We start from the raw sequence: 18,000 nt of genomic DNA on the forward strand, positions 1-18,000 counted from the left end.
CCCTCCCAACCTTGAACCCAGCCCCCTGGCTCACTCCCACCAAGGGCACAGGGAGTGGGAAGGACCTGGTCGGTTGAAGGAAAGGCTCGTTGAGTCAGCCCTAAGGAGACCTTTCCTCTGGAGGATGGAAGCTCCAAAGAGAGCTGAATCTTTGAACTCCTGGAATCTTGTCTAAAATCGTACCAAGTTCCTGATGACTTCAGTCCTACATGCTCACTGGAGAGAATTTCCTCTTAGCCTACCAACCCTTGTTAAGATTTGGAGTTAGGTGGGTGTGTGGTGGGTTTTTTTCCTTCTTTGCAATATTACACACGCAATTTATATCGTGGCGATTAGACTACGTACACAGCGTCGCATCCTGTGCGCTCAGCCTGTCGACGGCGTGGGCTCTCTGGAGATCTATTAAGGACGGGATGCATTGTTCTTTGGTTTGGTGCCCCCTCCTCTATCTGGGGACAGAGTGGGGCGTTAGGGTGAAGCAGCCCCCTCCCAGGCCCCAGCCCCCTTACCTGAAGCTCAGGAGGATGGCCGAGGCGATGACCAGGGCAGAGAAGGAGAGAGCATAGCCCACCGTGTAGATGACGGACAGTGACAGCAGCTGCTCCTCCGGGAAGCTCTGAGTGCACAGGGAGGAATCTGCGTCCGTGGGGAAGCCTGTGCCTTCCTCTCCAACATCCCTCTTTCCCGTGCGACTGGGGCAAAAGCAGGGTCCCAAGTCAGGCTGCACTGGGAACCCCAGAACTAAGAAAGAGAATAATCTATAGTAATGGTGTTTGGACTTCTAGGGCCTGCTCTCAGGCCAGAGAGGTGAACACACACCACCTCTGTCCAGAAATAGTGTGCAGAGACCCCAGAGGCAGAGGGATGGACCAAGTGACCGCAGACCAGGTGCCCAGCATCCTTGCTCCAGTAAAGCTGGGTCTCTGCTACCCCTTGCGGGCTCAGAGCCCCTGTCTTCAACTCACTCTCTCCCCTCGCTTGGACTCCTCACACTCGGACAGGTTCCTCCAGGGCACGCTGGAGTTGTCCTGGTGCAGCCACAGGCCGTCAGCGGTGCAGAACCGGTACACGTGACCCTGTAGCACTGGGGCAGAGACACAGGGCTGAGCCCAGGGCTGCATGCCCCTCTTGCCTCCCACCCCGGGCCACCCCTGCTCCCCAAGATCTGACCCTCAGGGTTAGTAACACCTCTCTCTCACACACACATACACAACTTCCTCCCATTTGCCCATTGGGCCCAGAGACAGGGAAGGTGGTCACTGAGGTGATGGCCACCCAGACCCACCCTCAGCCTTTTCTCTTGGCCACACTGGGATGCAGTTTTACGAAGCTATGTCTCTGAGACGAGAAGACTCTAGCCAATTCCATGTCCCAGCCTCTAGCCTCCAGTCACACCACTGACAAGGTCTGGAGCTGACCAGCAGTGGCCCTGCCCACTCCATAGCCACCCGCTGCGACTTCCAGTTCTTGGCACCCGCCTCCCTCCAACACTCCCTGTGCAGAGCAGACCTTGGAAACAAAGGGGCGCAGAGCTTCTGAGACAGAGCACGGCCCTGCCCTTGGGAAGCCCCAGTCTGAGGGGAGACATGGCCCTGCCCTCGGGGAGCCCCAGTCTGAGGGGAGACACAGTCCTGCCCTTGGGGAGCCCCAGTCTGAGGGGGGACACAGCCCTGCCCTCAGGGAGCACCAGTCTGAGGGGGGACAGAGCCCTGCCCTGAGGGAACCCCATCTGAGGGGAGACATGGCCCTGCCCTTGGGGAGCCCCAGTCTGAGGGGAGACATGGCCCTGCCCTTGGGGAGCCCCAGTCCGGGTGGGGGACACAGCCCGGCCGTGAAGAAGTCCTAATCTGAGAAAAATACACAATCCTGTCTTCAAAGACCGCCTCACCTAAAAGGACTTTATAGTTGGTAAGAGACACAGCCTGTGGAGACCCTCCTTTCAGAAGGTGGGAGACCCCACTCCTCCCTTCAGGTTGCCCCTGGTCAGATGTTGGAGATGGGGCCCGCCCACAGAGACCCCCTCGTCTGACCAGAGGGAGATCCCAGCCCGTGCCCAGGGAGCCCCCAGTCTGGAGGAGGAAGCACAGTTCCTGGTTTCAGGGAATCAAAGACGTCCTCAGAAAGGAGCAGCCTGAATGCAAACCGAGAGGGGCCCAGCACAGGCCCACCGAGCTGGGGCAGGACCCCTGCCTGAGCCTGTGCGCCTCGTGTCTGGCACCCGGGCACGGAGGCAGCCCCCCTGCCATGCTTCACTGCCTGCCTACCCCGGGGGGAGGTGATTTGTGACCCCCAGGTTTGCTGTGAGGTGACCAGAGGGGAAAGTGGCTTCCCTGTGCCTTGGGAGGAAATGCCTCCTTATCTCTCTGCAGAATGTTAAGTCTGACCCCAGGGCCAGGAAACCAGGGACAAAAAGTGGGGAAGGGTTGGCACAGGGGGATCAAGGAGGGAAGCTGAAGCCAGGACAAATTTTGAAAGACTCTGGAATTCAAAAACTAAATGATTTTAAAGACCAGCTCTCCCAGCTGTGGGAGGAAGGCACAGAGTGAGAGAGGGAGGGAGGGATAGAGAAGCCACCGAGGCCCTGGCTGGCAATGGCTATTAAGAAATTTCCGGGTGGAGGTGGGGTTAGAACTGTGTCTATGGGAAGAGGCTCATTAATGTGTGTGTGGCAGGAGCAATGCCACAAGGGCCCAGAGGGACTCAGCTAAGACTGGGCCTCTATTTACAGTTCACAAACCATCCATCGATGAGCCCGCTGTTGTTTTGTGCAGGGAGACCTCTAACTCAGGGTGCAGCGACAGCCCTCCTCCAGCACTGTCGGGGACCTGCAGGGCCTGTCCTTCAGACCCTTGTTTTCCTTGTCACTGACCCCTGGTCATCTGTGCTGCCTTACTGATTGCTCTTCTCCTTTGGCCCCCTCCCTTTCATAAACAAACCTGAGCCAAGTCCCTCTCAGGAGACAGAAGTATCCAGTAATACAGGGGGGTGGTCAATCAACTTGCAGCATCACTATTTTTAGAAGAACCTGAATTATAAGAGATTTTACCTGCAGGAGAAACAAATACTGGAAGATCTAATGGTGGGACTTCCAGCAGTGGGGGGAGAGCTTAGTCCTAAGACCCCTCTAATGCATTTATGAGCAAAATTGGGCAAGGACAAAGGTAGAGAAGTGGGGGGTATGCGGTCTGATGTTAGCAACTGAAGGCTCCTCAGCTCCTCTCAGGCCCCTGAATGCCTCTCTTATCTGCTGCACGGATGCCTGGAATGCTTAACCAGGGCTCAAGTCTTCTGCTATGAGGCCAAACCAGTCTCTAGTGGCAGATAACCCTGAGCGGTGATGGGGATCTGGGCTGACTCCACGGGGGAAGACTGATGCTGGAGCCTTCTGTGGCTGCCCGTTTTGGTGGGTGAAAGTGGGGAAAAAAGGAGACAGGGGTCAGGAGAGGTGAGAGGCCATGGTGATGGGGCACAAGCTACTGAGCCACCCATTTACTACCCACAGCAGTGCAACCCTAGTTAACACCCCCTTGTCATACCTGGTACAGGGCCTGGTGTATGCAGGTACTCACAATTGCCCATTCACTCCCTACATGCCCCTTACACACCTTTTCTGTGGACTGCACAATCACAGAATTGTTTTTTAAACACCTGCTGAATGCGTGACACCTTTGAACATCACAGCCACCTTACAAGGTAGGCATGGCTAATCCCATTTTACAGATGAAGAAGTTCAGCCTCTAAGAGGCCAAATGACTTGCCCAAGATCATTGAGCCAGGAAGTAGCAGAGTCACGATTCCACCCACCAGATCTTTGCCACCAGAGGCCAAAAGTCAGCAGCCAACAGTTAACAGTCAACAATGGCCATGTGCCATTTCTTCCTCTGCCTTCCCTGGGCCTGGCCCTGAATTCACAAACCATTCAATGTCCTCCCAGCACGTACTCTTGCCAGTGCTGACCCCTGGCACAGCCTGTGCGGTTCCCAGGTCCATCATTCCCAGGGCCAGATGGGAGGATGGGGGGGATGGAGAGTGCACAAATGTGCGTGTTACTGGCACAGTGTCAGGATCGCTGCATCCCTGAGAAGCTCTGTGAGCCCATGAGAACATGTCTGTCAATTATTCTTCATTTGTGGCAAATATTAAAAGCCAGGGCTGGTTCCTGGCTGGGCCTGTGGTCCCCAGACGCCCATCTTGGCTGGAGGTGGGGTGGGTCTGAGCACAGCCCTGCTTATCAGCCTAGCTTTATCAGGCCCAGGAGCTGTGGTAAATCACAGCCAGGGGCTTGGCTCCTGTCTTGTCAACACTAGGAGGCAGCGGGCTGCATGCCAGGAGGCCCAGGGATACTTCATAAGTCAGACCCTGGTGCTGGAAATAAAACCCCCAATTAAACACTTCCCCTTCCGGAAACTGCAGCAGCTTCTGTAATCAAGCTAACAGCCGTCCTTCTACGCAGATGCAGGCACTCGGGGCTGAGGTGCTCATGAATCCATTAGCTCCTGCACCCTGGCAGCAACGGTGGCCAGCAAGCACTACCAGCCTATCTCATAGATCTGGAAGCGGAGATTCAAAGAGGGCTGTCGCAGGCCCTCCTGCAAACTGGTGGACTAGGGTCAAAGGCAGAGCTCTAACTGAAGGCCTCAGCCTGAGTGGTATGAACACTCATGGCGTATGAGGAGGAGCTCAGGTTCTACACTACGCAGGCTTGAGTTCAGAATCCTGGTTCTGCCCTCAACCAGCTATGGGATCTTGGGCAGACCTCCGTGAATCTGTTTTCCTTATCTGTAAAGTGGGAACCATAATGACTTCCCAGATTTCTTTAGGAGATAGTGTGAAGTGCATAGTAGGCTTCAAACCCAGGTCAGATCAGAAGCCCTGCTGCTGTCCCCACCCGTTTCCCAGAAGGGCACTCCTTTACTGAGCCTGGGGCTGCAGCTCATCACACCGCCTCAGCCAGACTCTCCCAGGGCCCAAGTCGGGCCTCCATCTCCCCCCAGCAGTGCCAGCCTGCCACGAAGGCTCCCAGGCTCACCATTACTCAAGGGGGGCACCTGCCAGAGTTCCTGAGAATTGTGAATTACAGACTATTTTAAAAGCATTTTATGACTCTTGTATAATTAGAACTACGCTAACAAACAGGTAGAGATCAGGAGGGGGTGCAGCTAATGAGACCAGAATGATTTGTGATGAACAAATCCGCTCTTTGTGGGTAAATGAGGCAAGTGGATGGCCCTCAGGAACAACAGGCTCTCTGAAGCCACTCCAGCCTCCTGGTTTACAGAGAAAGTCCTGTTGATACCAGGCATCTCCTCTGAGCACCTTCCTTCCTTGGCTCATCTGCTCCTGCTCTCTCTCTGCAATCCGGAGTCCTGGATTCTGCATTAGAGGGGTCAGAATTCAAGGGCCTGGCGGGCTCCCCTGAGGAGGTGTGTAGCCCTGAGGCTCGAGGCCTGGCCCCGCCTCCAAGGTGGTGCCTGGAAGTCCCCTCTCCCCCTTCTCCACCCACCTGTTCTTTCAGGCCGGGCTTCAATGTAGCCTCTCTCTGGAAGCCTTCCTGATGCCACATCCCCAGAAGAAGTGGCCCTGAACTCCCTCAGCACCCTTCCTGGGCCGCTGAACTGGCCTCATCAGCCCCGAGGTGAGGGGTCACTCCTTCTCCCTAACACATACCCCACTCACATCTAAGGTCTCACTGGCTCCGCTAGCCCTGACACAGAACTAACCCAGATGTCTGGCAATTGTTTCGCATTTAATTCTTTCTCTAGTCGCTCATTCCTCTGCTCTGCCCTGCCCCCCAGAAGGCTGACCCCAAGCAACACTTGGGCTGCCTGCCCTCTACGGGTTTGACCAATGACAGACACCAGCAGGGGGCAAAAGGGCAAAGAGAGAGGTTGGGGTATATATCCTTTGCCTGTTTCCTGCCTTGATGCTGAGGTTCTGGTAGTAGCTTTGCTCTTCTGCAGCCACAGTCCTGCTGGTAGCCTCTCCATCACCATGACCTCCAGTTGTCATAGGGGGTCCCATTGGCCCCATTCCTGCCCCACGTGGGTCTACTGGTGCTAAATCTTCTCCCTTTTGTAGTCCTAGGCACTTTGTGTACCTTACTGCCCCTTACTCCTGCCCGACCTCTGTAAGTGGCCCCGCCATTAAATCCTTGTCGATTTCCCAGCTGTATGTGTTTTCTGCCAGGACCTCTTCCTTGTCCCCACCCCTAACTCACACTGAAGTTTCTCCATAAGCTACTCCGTTGATTAGCCCAAGAAAGCTCCAGAACTGCCCCCTTCCTGTTCCCATGTGCCCAGCGTGGGGATGAGGGAAGCCCTCAGTGCCAGCCTCTGCCAGGGGACTACCAGAAAAGGCCAGAGATAGCAGCTATGCTGTGGGAGCCCACGGCGGGTGTCTCTGTAGGTCCCTAACTCAGGGAGAAAGGAGAGGGAGGCAGAGTAGGTGATTCCAAGTGTCAAAAAAGGGAGCAAATTAGCTTGTGGAGTCAGGGCAGTGGGGCGAACTGGCGGGGGGCCCTGTGCAGCAGCTATTATCTTCGTGGAGAAAGCAATAAAACTGTGTTCGCTCATAAATGGGCACCACCAGGACCTATTTCCTGCTCAAATAAAATTAAAGGTGATGGATGGAGTCACAGCGGCGGGCAGAGCTGAGGGTGGCTTAGTGCTGAGTGATGGGCTCTGGCTTGTGCCTGGCTCCCTGGGGTCCAGCGGCCCAGCCCAGGCTGGCTAAGCAGCCAGTCCCAAAGCTTTGGGAGGCAGGGAAAGTGTGTGCATTGTGGGAGGTCAGGGAGGTAAGCAGGGTGAGTAGAAAAAATTAACAGCAACCATTTCTGAAGAACCTGCAATCTCTCTAATGCCCCCACCACCTGGCTTTACCCCATCTCCCAGGTGAATGAGGTGAGGCAGAGAACTCTGAAGATGCACAGCTCACATGGCCACTTGGAACACTGACAAGGAGAACTATTAGACTGTAGGACTCAGCCTTCTCACCTATAGGGAGAGGGCAGGCAGCTCACAGCCGTCTCTCGGGGCATGCCCAGCCAGCAGAGGCCCTGGACACTCACCTGCCTCCATGCCCAGGGCCACACACACAGGAACGTGCATGTATACACACGTGTGCACACACACTCAAGAAAGGCTGGCATAGCACTTAAACACATTTACTCTAAACCAGACTGCTGGACTGATTCCTTGGTTTGCCACTCCAGCTAAGTGAGTTTGGAAAAGTCACTTAGCATCTGGGTGCTGTCTCCTCCTCTATAAAACAGCTGGGTAATAGAGTACTGCCCCTTGGGTTGTTGGGAGGGTTAAATGAGCACAGTACGTCAGGTGCACCCTACAGGCCACAGAGGCACTGTGTGGAGGGTCACTGATCCGCTCTGTGTCTTACCCAGGTGTCTGCCTCCTTCCAGGCCCAGGGTCACCCTGGGTACCTCAGGGTCGGGTGGGTGTACCAGGAGGGCAGAAGAGAAGAGAGACTCCTTAGGACTCCTCCCTGGGCTTCATCTGACCTTAGTCCCAAGTTCTGAGATGAAGCTCACCCTTCCTGGTGCCTTGATGTTCTGCTGAGGGACCACCTCCTCCAGGAAGACCCCTGGCTTCCCACAGTATGACTTCATTCTCATCCTTGCTTCTGGGCTGATTTCTGCTTGGTCTCAAGGCACAGTGGTTAAGAGCACAGGCTGGATTCAAATCCTGGCTCTGCCATTTACAACATCATCTGGAGCAAGTGGCTTAAATTTTGTGCAGCCTCATCTGTGCACAAGCATAACCAACGGGTAGTTGAAAAGATTAAATGAAAACCCTACTTTTAGGGTAGGACTTGGCACACAGTAAGTACTCAGAAAATATTAGCTACTACTACTAGAAGAGTGTCTTTTCTCCCCTTATGGAGACTGATCTCCTTGAGGCAAGGGTGCTGGTCTCCTGTTAGCTTTTCTGGTGGCTGGGACAGACAGGGGGAGCAGCGTGCATTAACCACCCTTACTGTCAGAGCACCCCCACAGGTTCCATAGGCCTCTCCTCCAGGACCCCCTCTCCTGCCCAATCACTCCTTTCCGAGAGCAGGGTGTCCCCTGCAGGCAGCAGTGAGCTGGGAAGGGCCCGAGGGACAGCCCCATCAGTGCCCTGATCCCTCCTCCCAGCTGGGTTCATCTGACTAGTGAACCCCTGAAGAATCAGGAGGTGGCCAGGGGCATCTACCAGGCAGGGGCATCTATGAGAACATATGAATATATACACATACACCAGAACAATGACACCCCTAGTCTCCAGGATCCGCTCCCCTGGCTCCTCCTCCAAGTGCTCAGTGGGGTGGGGGGACTCATGTTTCTCTCTTAAGACAGACCCTCCACCCCAGCTGCTTCACCTGCCAGCACAGGCCTCAGGCCCAGGTTACACCTGATACCCTCCCCCCATCCCAGGAAAGACAGACAGACCCCCCCCCCCTCCGCTTGGAGGCCTGAAGACCTTCCCAGGTGGGCTGCGCTATGGAAAGGAGCAGCACGCACCCTGAGCCAACTCCACCCCTGCCCCAGCCATCTGGACACGGGGGAAGGGAGGTCTGTGTGGGGGAAGGAGACTCACCACTGCTGGCCCAGGGCAGGTACCAGGGGCAGCTGACATTCACGAAGGACCCAGGCAGCCCATCTGGCCAGCAGACATAGTCATCAAAGGTCCGGTTGCAGAACAGGCCTGGTGCAGGGGGAGCAGTGTCTGAGTCCCAGCCTGGCCCGGCAGTGGCACTTGCCCTCCGCTCTCCACCACGGACGCAGGTGTGGCAGAAACCTGTGCTCTGCTAACCTCTGCTGAGCACTTACTCTATGCCAAGCCCTTCTCTACCCAGCAGGTGCCAATCAAGGGGACTCAGCCACTTACCAGCACTGGGACTTAGAGAAAGTTATGTAATGTCTCTGCTCCTCATTTGTAAAATGGGGGTAACCCTAGACCCACAGAGCCTTGGGGACAAACAGTGTATATTACATAGATACCTGAGCACAGAAGTGCTCAGTAAGTGATCCCTATAGGTCTAGTCTTAGATTCTACATCACAGAGAAGGGGGGGATGTAGCTCATGAGGCTGAAACAGCTTCCTAAGGTCCCTGTGTTAGGACTGCAGGATCAGGATTTGAACCCAGGCCTACCTGGCTCCCTTTGCTCTTTAAGCCACCCCACAAACTCCCCTGAAACATCTATTCCTATACATTTGCTGGTGGCTCTTCCATCTCCTGCACAGACCTGAAGAGCTGAGGAGGGCACAGAATGGAAAGGCCAGGTTCCTGCTCCTGAGGAGTCTGAGGCTGGAGTGAGGGGAGAGGGGAGGTAATACAGCAACAAGACGCACCCCAAGGCCTCAGGCAGATGTGGCATCTTAAGAGAGGCAAATGATGCCCCACCATGGCTTGGGGGGTGGCCTTAAAAGCCCCTGGGGAGTTGGTTGGGTGAGGGTCCCACCTGGACTCACCTGTGGCTGGGGGTGGAGTCTCAGTCAGGAAGCGCTGGCACTGGCGTCGGTATTCTCGCCATTTCTGCACAGTCTCTGAGAGGGATACAGAGGCACCCTGCAGGGGAGCAGAAATGGGGCCTCCTGGGTCCTGCCAACTTCTCGCATACCCCCCACCCCACCCTGTATACTTTGTTTCTTGATCTCCAGGGGACCTTAGAGCCCCAAACTCCACGGGGCATTAGCACCTCTGAAAGGGGGAGAGAACAAGTCTCTGCCGTGGAGGGACTCCGAGTGGATATTCTCCGGTCTTTATCCCTCCCAGAGCGCTGGTGCATAACTTGATGTGTTGCAAGTGGCCAGCAAAAGTCTACTGAAGTGATCCTTGCAAGGGGTGAGTGCGGGAGGGGGTAAGGGAGAGTGTGTGTCTTATTCATGGTCTCATCTGACCTCACGTAGGAGAGAACCTGAGGCCCTAGGCTTCGAGACTGCCACTCACTCACCCTGCTCCTTTCCAGTGCCCAGTCAGCCTGCCTGCAAGGTTCTCACACTTTCAACCATTCTAGAAGAGGACATGCAAGCCCAGAGTTGGAGGGGGACTCATTCAAGATCGCACAGAGCCCAAAGACCAGAGCTAGGACCTAGAGTCTCCCAGGTCGGAGACTGTGATGGAGTACTAAGGGTGTGTGGCACGTGGGACTCAATGCTACAGAGCCTGGGAAGGATACGCCATTAGCATCCCTTCCGCAGAATGCAATCATGTACCTGAAGGCCAAGGGCATCCCTCAGTGACCCCTTCTAGTAACACAATACAGATCCAATATTCAGCCCAGCTTCTATCAACTGGAGAATTCCTGAGGACATGGGGTGAGGGGACTAGAAAGTTCTAGAACACAGAAATCAGGCCCACAATGGAAGGGGTCCCCCTATCTGTGAGTAGGGGGATATGAACCTTAATTTTCAGATAAGATAACAGAACTGCCTTTTTAACACAGAGGCCCAAACAGACCCACCCAGGTGAGGACTCTCCCTTCAAAACTTTTTTGTGCACTTCCTGTAGATATGCCTCAGGACTGTGTGTGTTTTTTATCTGTATTTTTTCCAAGACGGTTTTATAAATATTCTTCACTTAGAGGCTGCAGATGCTGAAATGACCAGAGAGCCCCTTGTATAACATGTAGGGCTTATACATAATTTAAAACAAAATTTCATTTTTCAAAACCACAAAAATACACACGTGTGCTGAAATTAAAATAGCTTCCTTTTGGAAGCTTGTCCCCTTGACTGGTGGTGTCCTAAGCATATGCTGGCTCTCGTTTCTGGGTGACCCTGCAGTAGGCACCAAGGCAGGGCACCCCAGAGTATTCCGTAGTGACGGGCAGATTATTTCACAGTTGCGAACAATCAAGCCCCAAAAGACTCAGAGAGCAGCTTTGACCTCCCACCCGCAACTGCATAAAAATAACTGAGGTGGAGGAACTGCTCCAGGAGGCAGCGGTCACCATAGCAGCTATATTATAGGGTAAACTAGGGGTGTTCAGAAAGGAAGGTGACGTGTTAAAATTCCTCTCTGTACCCCATTGTTTCTGTGTGGCCCATCAAGTATTTTGTTTACTAAATATTTACTCTTTCCATATTCCTGTAAATTACTTCCCTTTTCCTTTGAAGTCTCAGACCCCCTGCCCCTTCTCCTTGGTTCAGGATGATTACATACCGCCTTCTCCGGACCTTCTCGGAACTCCTGTCTATGGCTTCCCCAGGCAAACGTGATTACTTTTTTCCTCCTGTTAATCTGTCTTACATCAATTTGATTCTTAGACCAGCTGGAAAAACCTCAAGGGGCAGAGATTTCTTCCTCCCCGGCACTGCCCCGGTGTAAGCCGAATTGTAGTTTATAAGACACCTCCCACAAAGACATTGGTTGTCCTGTGCTCAGTCCTGCCCACCAGGAAGCCCCAGGCAGGGCCCGAGCTTGCTTGAACCCCAGCCACATTCTTGGAGAGAGTGTGCTGAGGCCACAGGTGGGGCCCTCTGAAGGACAGAGTTCTTCTGAGGACAAAGGGCAAGTGTACTTGCTTAAAAAATGAATAAAAAGAACAAAACATCAAACACAACAGCAAAGGCACTGTCATGATTTTCGCTACAACTGAGGGGTTGGCACTAAAGGCAGTCCTGGGGGATCAACCCCACGCAACCCGCATTTCCTTCTCCTCGTTGCCCCTGAAGCAGCAGCTGCTGGGGGTGGGAAGGCGGAGACACCGGGAAGAAATCCCTCTCGAGCTCTCCAGGAGGTAAGCGGCCAGGAAGCAAGGTCACTCCTGGGAACTGGGGCAGAAGGTGCATCTGGGGCAGGGAGTCTCGGGGTGGGGGTAAAGGCTAAGGACAGCACTATGAAGGCCAGCCTGGCCGCAAACACCCCAAGGAGCTTCAAGACAAAGGCAGTTGTCACCTGCTGGGAGCAGAGCCTCTCACATGAAACTAGACTGAGGCTGCCTGAGGGCAGGGCTGTGTCTCTCCCTTCAGGACTGCCTGGCAAGAGGGGTGCTGTGTCTTCTTCCTGTACTAGTTCAGGGTCTCCAAATAGTGCGCACTGCAGCCTCGCCAAACACATACAGCACACACTACCCAGACCGCCAGCCTCTCCCTGACCTGTGTTGATGGAGACCATATTGTGCCGGCTCTGGGTGGTGGAGGGGGATGGGGTGACTTGGGGGAACAAAGAGATGAGTACAGAGCTCTGGCCTGACAGTCCCCAGGCTACCAAGTGGTGGGGTCAAGTGCTTTGCAGGATGTGACAGAGGTGGCAGTGGGTGACAGTGCTCAGGGAGTGACTGGGGCAGGGCTCAGTGAGACTCAAGAGCCTGGGCTAGCAAGGGTGGATGGTGGGCATTTCAACAGGAGGGCCCAGCAGGGACAAAGGTGCACAGGTGGTGACCTCGATGATCCAGTGAGCAGAGGAGAGCCCTGGAGTGGTGTTCAGGAGGATTTTCTGGGGCAGGAGGACAGCAGTGGGTAGGACCTGGGACAGACAAGACGGATGGATGGTCTAGGAAGGGGCTGGCGGCCACCCTGTGCATCAGCACCTGGTGTTCAGATGGCCACAGTAGTACAGTGAGAGTGAACAGCCCCGACTTTGGGCTCAGATCTGGGTCTGACCCTGGATGCCCCATAAATGAGGTTTGGGACATTGTATGAGAGTTTTAACTTATGGCCTCAGGTGGAATAACAGTCCCTACCAGCCCAGGAGCATTGTGAGGATTCAGTGAGTTAGTGCTTAGCAGGGCCGCTGGTGCACGGAGAATGCAGCCAGTGGCAGCCGTTCTCATGGTGTCTCCTACTCACAGGACAGGGCAGACTGAACCAGGCAGCCTGGCTTCCTGGGAAGTCTGGGCCCCATCCCCCCTCACTTCTGATATCCAAAAGCTCCCAGAAGGAGGAAATGAACATATTTTCACACCAAGGACCAATCACTTCACTTCATTTGTGACATCTTCCATCAGCAACCATAGCTGGTGGCAAAGCCAAGTGGGGATTCTGAGGACTCTGTGCCCATGGGCAGGACCCAGCCCACCAGACCCGCACCCCATCTCATCCTCCTCTGCGTGAGTCCTGGCTGCAAGCCTGGTGGGCTGGGGCTGAGGCTGCTGGGTTGTGGGGAGCAGGCAGCGGTGGAGGGTCCTTCCCCTCGCAGGGCAGCAGAGCCAGCCCATGGTGCAGGGCATTGGTGGGGGGCCTACAGGGCTGGGGTGAGGGCAGCTTGGCAGGTTTTAGAACTTGGACCTGCCAAGATTCATGGGCTCTCTCTGAAGGGGATGAAGGCAAATGTGGACATTGCCTGGGATGGAGGGGGCATCTCTCAGCTTTGGTTTGGGGAGGAAGCAGGTGAAAAAGGATGCCAGGAGGGAGTGCTGTGCAGGAGAACATGCCAGGCAGAGAGTCACGAGCCCTCAGATTATATCCCAGCTCTTTTAATGTGGGGCTGATGCGACACACTTTCACAGAGGCCCCAGTTTCCTCATCTGCAAAATGGACTCCCCATTCTTCCCAAAGAATTATTGAACAGATTCAGCAAGATGAAGCATCTTTATGGATTATCAAGCCCTATACAATCGGGTAGTGTTAGAAGGAAGAACAGCATAGGCAGAGAAAGATGCGGATGCAGTGGTCACTGTCAAGGTGACGGGGCTTCCCCACACCCCGCAAAGGCAATCCCTCTCCAGAGAACAGCTGCTAGCCTGAAAAATCCATCCTACAGGTTTATTTTTCATTGTGAACAAGTTCATCTTTCTGGGAACCTTTTTGATTAAGGGGAAGGGGGAAAGAGACCTTGGCCTCTCTGGGCCACTGAGGTGGGAAAAATGGGAGAAGGGCTCCCAAGGACAAACTCTGGGGCCTCCCAACTGATGCGGCCCTTCCTCTTCCCCAGCAGCTCCTTGCAGGCCCCATCCTCCTTCCCCGCTGGCCCCCTCCGAGAACCATCACCACCGGCCCCTGTGCTCTGGTGGGGTGGGGCTGCTGGACCCCTGGCTCTGACCCCCTCTTTTCCCGTAAGGGCCCCAGATATGTGAGCAGAAGGGCTGGGAGAGGAACACTGCACACACGTTCTCCGTGAACAGGAACACTTACATGGAAACAGTCACATACAGTTCCATACACATCACACAGCACATGCTTACATACAGAGACATGACCCATATGGAGCTCACACACACACACAGTTAGGTACATGCTCACATGCTGAGACACTGCCCGCCAACACACACAAGCATACATGCATACAGATGCCTTGACTGACATACTCAGCTCCCACTGTCACACATGTGCATGCAGAGAAACAGCCACGCATTCTGTCCTGAGCCCATTCGCCCTACCAGCACACGGGCACGTACTAGAAAACACCCATTCACACACTAAGATGTCTCACATGCACAGAGACCTTCCCATCACACATGGAGTCACAAAGGCATATACACTGTCAGACACACAATTACATGCTGAGGTGCTTCACACACACCGAGTCGCACACAGGCAGACTGACACACAGGTCCACATACAAATACACCCAGAAATGACTCACACAGCCCACACCCCTCTCCGCCTGGTCTGTCTCTCTCCACCTATCTCTAACTCTGTATCTCTGTCTCTCTGTCTCTCTCTCTCTCACTTACACACACACACACACACACACACACACACACACACACGAATCTGCTTAGGGGGAGGCTGCAGCTAAGGAAGGGCCTGTCTCCTCAGAGCAAGGTATTCGAGGGCAGGATGTGGTTTCGTGGTTGTTCCTGCCCCGGCCCCCACCTGGAGTCCATGTCCGGGAGGGAGCCCAGCTCAGAACAAAGTCCATGCTGACCGCTGTGCACTGGGGACTCCACCACCCTTCACAGGAGCGCAGAAGTGCAGGCCTCCAGCAGCCCTGCTCCAAGCCTTGTTCTGCTGCCGTGGGAAGGCTCCCAGACTCCCGAGGGCAAACAGGTCAGCTCCCCCAAGTGACTAAAGCTGCCGTTTCAGGGTGCCAGGGGCTCAGTCCCCTCCACAACCCTATGGAGTAGAACTTGTGATCCCTGTTTATAGATGAGAAAACTGAGGTTTGGATGGTCAAGTTTTCTACCCAAGATCACCAGCTAATAGCAGACCCAGTATATGACCCAGGTTTGTTTGGTTCTAATTTTGGGTGTCAGAGGCTTGCCTGTCTCCTCAGTAGGTCCCTCAAAAACGTCTTGGGGGGATAAGGAATGGGGGTTCCTTTCTAGCAACAATGAAGCAGTGGCCTTGGTCCCCTTCTTCAGAGGTCAAGTAGGCCATCCTCCTGTCTGCAAGGAGGTTTCTTCCAGCCTGGCCGGACCTGACGGCAGACAGCTCATTCTCTTCTTCCATCAGTCCGCCTGAGTAGGCAGATATTAGGCACCAGCCCAGCCCTGCACCCCTTTCTTCAATCTCTTCCTGAACCATTGGGTCACCATATGCAGGGAACACTCCTTTTCTGAGCCTTTGTCCCATCAGTTAAATGGAGGGATTAACTCTGTTCTTTGTTGACCACATGAACAGAAAATGAAATGCAATATTCACTGTTTTTTGAAGTCTTCAACACAGGCATGAGGGAGTATCACAATTAGTGCAGTCTAAACTCAAAGCTCCTGTCGCTCAAATCTCTAAGTGCCCAGGGGTACTCAGTGCCCCTGCAACAGCATCCTCAGAAGTGCTGCCCTTTCTACTCAGAGCCCGGTGCTGCCCCAGGACTGTTATGGTTATGCCCCAGGATACTCAGCTTTTGCTCTGGCCCAAGGCTGAGGAATGAGGGTATTTTAGAAGCGCAGTTTCAAGACCTCTGGGGAGAAGACAGGCGGTTTCTGAAACTCTCCTTTTCCCTTAGTATGAACTGAGTCTGCACACTTGGACTGGAGCAGGAAGGGACCCAGAGGAGGAGGTAAAGGTGAGAGAGAGGTGAGTGATGGGTCTCCAGCCCTGGCTCTGGGAAGTCCAAAGACACCAGGAAGCCAGAAGCTGAGGGCTGGGGAAGGTGCTGTGGGTGGGGAGGGTGTCTTCTGTGACTAGGTGGCAGGGTCTGGGGGACACAGAGAGGGAAGGAAGGAGTCTGGAAAAGAGTATGGGGGCTGAAAATGGGCTGGCACCTGAGCTGGGAGGCACAGCTGTCCATATCTGGGTTATTAGTCAGGGGCAGAGTCAGCCCTCACCAGGGCAATGGCCTCACATCCTGCTTCCCACCTGCACACACTTGCTGGAACAAATTTCAAGGGCTGTCTAGGCCCACTCCCCCAAACCCTCAGTTCTTTAGGTCTGGGAATAGGAGGGGGAGGTGATGGGGAGAGAGTTCCCTGACATAAGACAGGCCACCCAAGTCTGTGCTTCCTCTCTGCTCAAGCATGGCACAGCATCTCTGGACAGCTCCCCTCTTCAAAAGCAAGCTGCCAGCAGCCCCCAGCCAGGGCAGGAGCCCGGAGGCAGGAAAGGCAGGGAGGACAGTAAGGCTGGAGAATGGCACCACAGGGGTCCACCTGTGGCCTGTTCTCCTGTGTCATCAAGGGGGCCAAGATGTGTCTGTGTCTCCCTGTATGTCTTGAGGTGTGTGTTGTCAACCAAGGAGGGGTCGGATGACTGTTAAGAGCCAGGCCTGGCTGCTTCCAGAGGAGCAGGGAGCCTCCTACGCATTTGCTGCAGGGGTTGGGGGGGCACCCAAGTTCCATCTGGGAGGTCATGAGGAAGGACAACAAGCTGCCACTGCAGGGTCCCTGGGGCTATGAGTCAGAGGCTGGGTGACTGGTGCTAGGGGGCTGGTGAGGGGCGATGGGACTGGGTGCCTATACCCTGGCTCTCTCCCGGCCTCTCAGGGTCTTTGAGGAGTAAGCCCGGTGGTTGGCGGGTAGGCACCGCAGGACAGGGTTGGGCCATAGTGGGAGAGATGAGGTCGGGGTAGGGGGCGAGACCCCGCTGTGCTGGGGCTGCTGGCACGGGTTCAGGAGGAGGAGGAGTTGGGAAAGTGGCCTGTGAGCTGTGGCGCACAAGTCGGTACAGGGCGGTCGCGGACAGCTAGCTGTGCGCTGGTGGAGGGGCCCCGGAGGCGAGAAGCGGGCGCCTCGCCGGGGTGGGACAGTCGTCCCCATCCAGGCACCCACCTCGGCCACCCAGCCCAGGGCGCCCAACTCTCCAGTCCCTACTCCCCCGAGGCTTCTCTTTCCTCCGCCTGCGGTCGCGGAGTTTAGCTCAAGTCCGGGCCGCTCCTGCCCGGACACTAAACCTGCATCCCGCAGCGCACCTGCCACCCCGTCCCCGGGTCCGCGGGTCTCACCTGGGGGCGGGGGCCGGCCCTGCCCACCGCCCCGAGCAGCAGGAGCGCGAGGGGGAGCGGGCCGGGGGCACCGGCCATGGCGGGGCGCTCAGAACCGGGCCATCGCTGCCACCTGCGGCACTGCGCTCGGCGACTGGTCCCGGGCGGGCGGCGGCGCCGGGGGAGGAGCCGGCGCGGGGGCCGCCCCGCCCGCGGGAGGGGCGGGCGGGGTCCCGGGTCTTCCGCCCCGGCAGGCGGAGGCGCCTCTGGGCCCGTCCTGGGCCGGGAGGTACCGGGCACTGCGCTCCGGGCGAGCGCCGCTTGGGTCTAGAAAGCGCAGGAGCCCGGCCTCCAGCAGCGAGCGCCGCCCCCACCCCGGCACGCCAACCTTCTCCCGGGCTCCCCCAGCCAGGAAAGCCAAGCCATCCCCACCTGTTCGGGGTACCCCAAAGGAAACTGAGGCCGGTGGAGCGCAGGGGACTTGTCCAAGGCCACACTGCTCCTCAGACCCCTCCCGGAAAGTGTAGCCCCAAGAAATACCGGCCGTCCACAACTCCTCTTCTCATTCCTGGGCTCTGTCCCTAAGGCACCCCTGGGACAGCTAAGGGGAGGGTTGGGGTGGGGTGGGGGCGGGGGTCAACGACTAACGGATCAGTGGAGGCCTGGCTGCCGGAGAGTCCGGAGGATCCCCCGCTCTTGCGGCCTCCGACCGCGGTCTGAGAACCTGCGCGACGGTGTGATAACGCGGGCCCGCGGCTGGCT

At 55.8% G+C, this 18,000-nt stretch overlaps 1 protein-coding gene across 3 annotated transcripts in view; it reads right to left on the reverse strand.

Moving 5' to 3' along the window:
• Positions 1-17,422, reverse strand: part of GLP1R (glucagon like peptide 1 receptor) — a 41,880-nt gene extending 24,458 nt beyond the window's left edge. For 2 of the 3 annotated variants that reach the window (XR_012126134.1, XM_073224404.1), the window contains exons 1-6: positions 17,260-17,422; positions 9,465-9,561; positions 8,589-8,696; positions 966-1,084; positions 510-616; positions 346-399 (exon numbers count right to left, since the gene is read on the reverse strand). Coding sequence is in view for 2 of the 3 variants with exons in the window: in XM_073224404.1 (XP_073080505.1) it covers positions 346-399; positions 510-616; positions 966-1,084; positions 8,589-8,696; positions 9,465-9,561; positions 17,260-17,337 (563 nt within the window). In the remaining variant the exon portion in view is untranslated. The remainder of the gene's footprint in view (positions 1-345; positions 400-509; positions 617-965; positions 1,085-8,588; positions 8,697-9,464; positions 9,562-17,259) is intronic. The other variant, XM_037004559.2, reaches the window with a different exon arrangement.
• Positions 17,423-18,000: the final 578 nt, after the last annotated feature.

Source organism: Manis javanica, chromosome 16 (assembly GCF_040802235.1).
Source record: "Manis javanica isolate MJ-LG chromosome 16, MJ_LKY, whole genome shotgun sequence".
Lineage (NCBI taxonomy): Eukaryota > Metazoa > Chordata > Mammalia > Pholidota > Manidae > Manis > Manis javanica.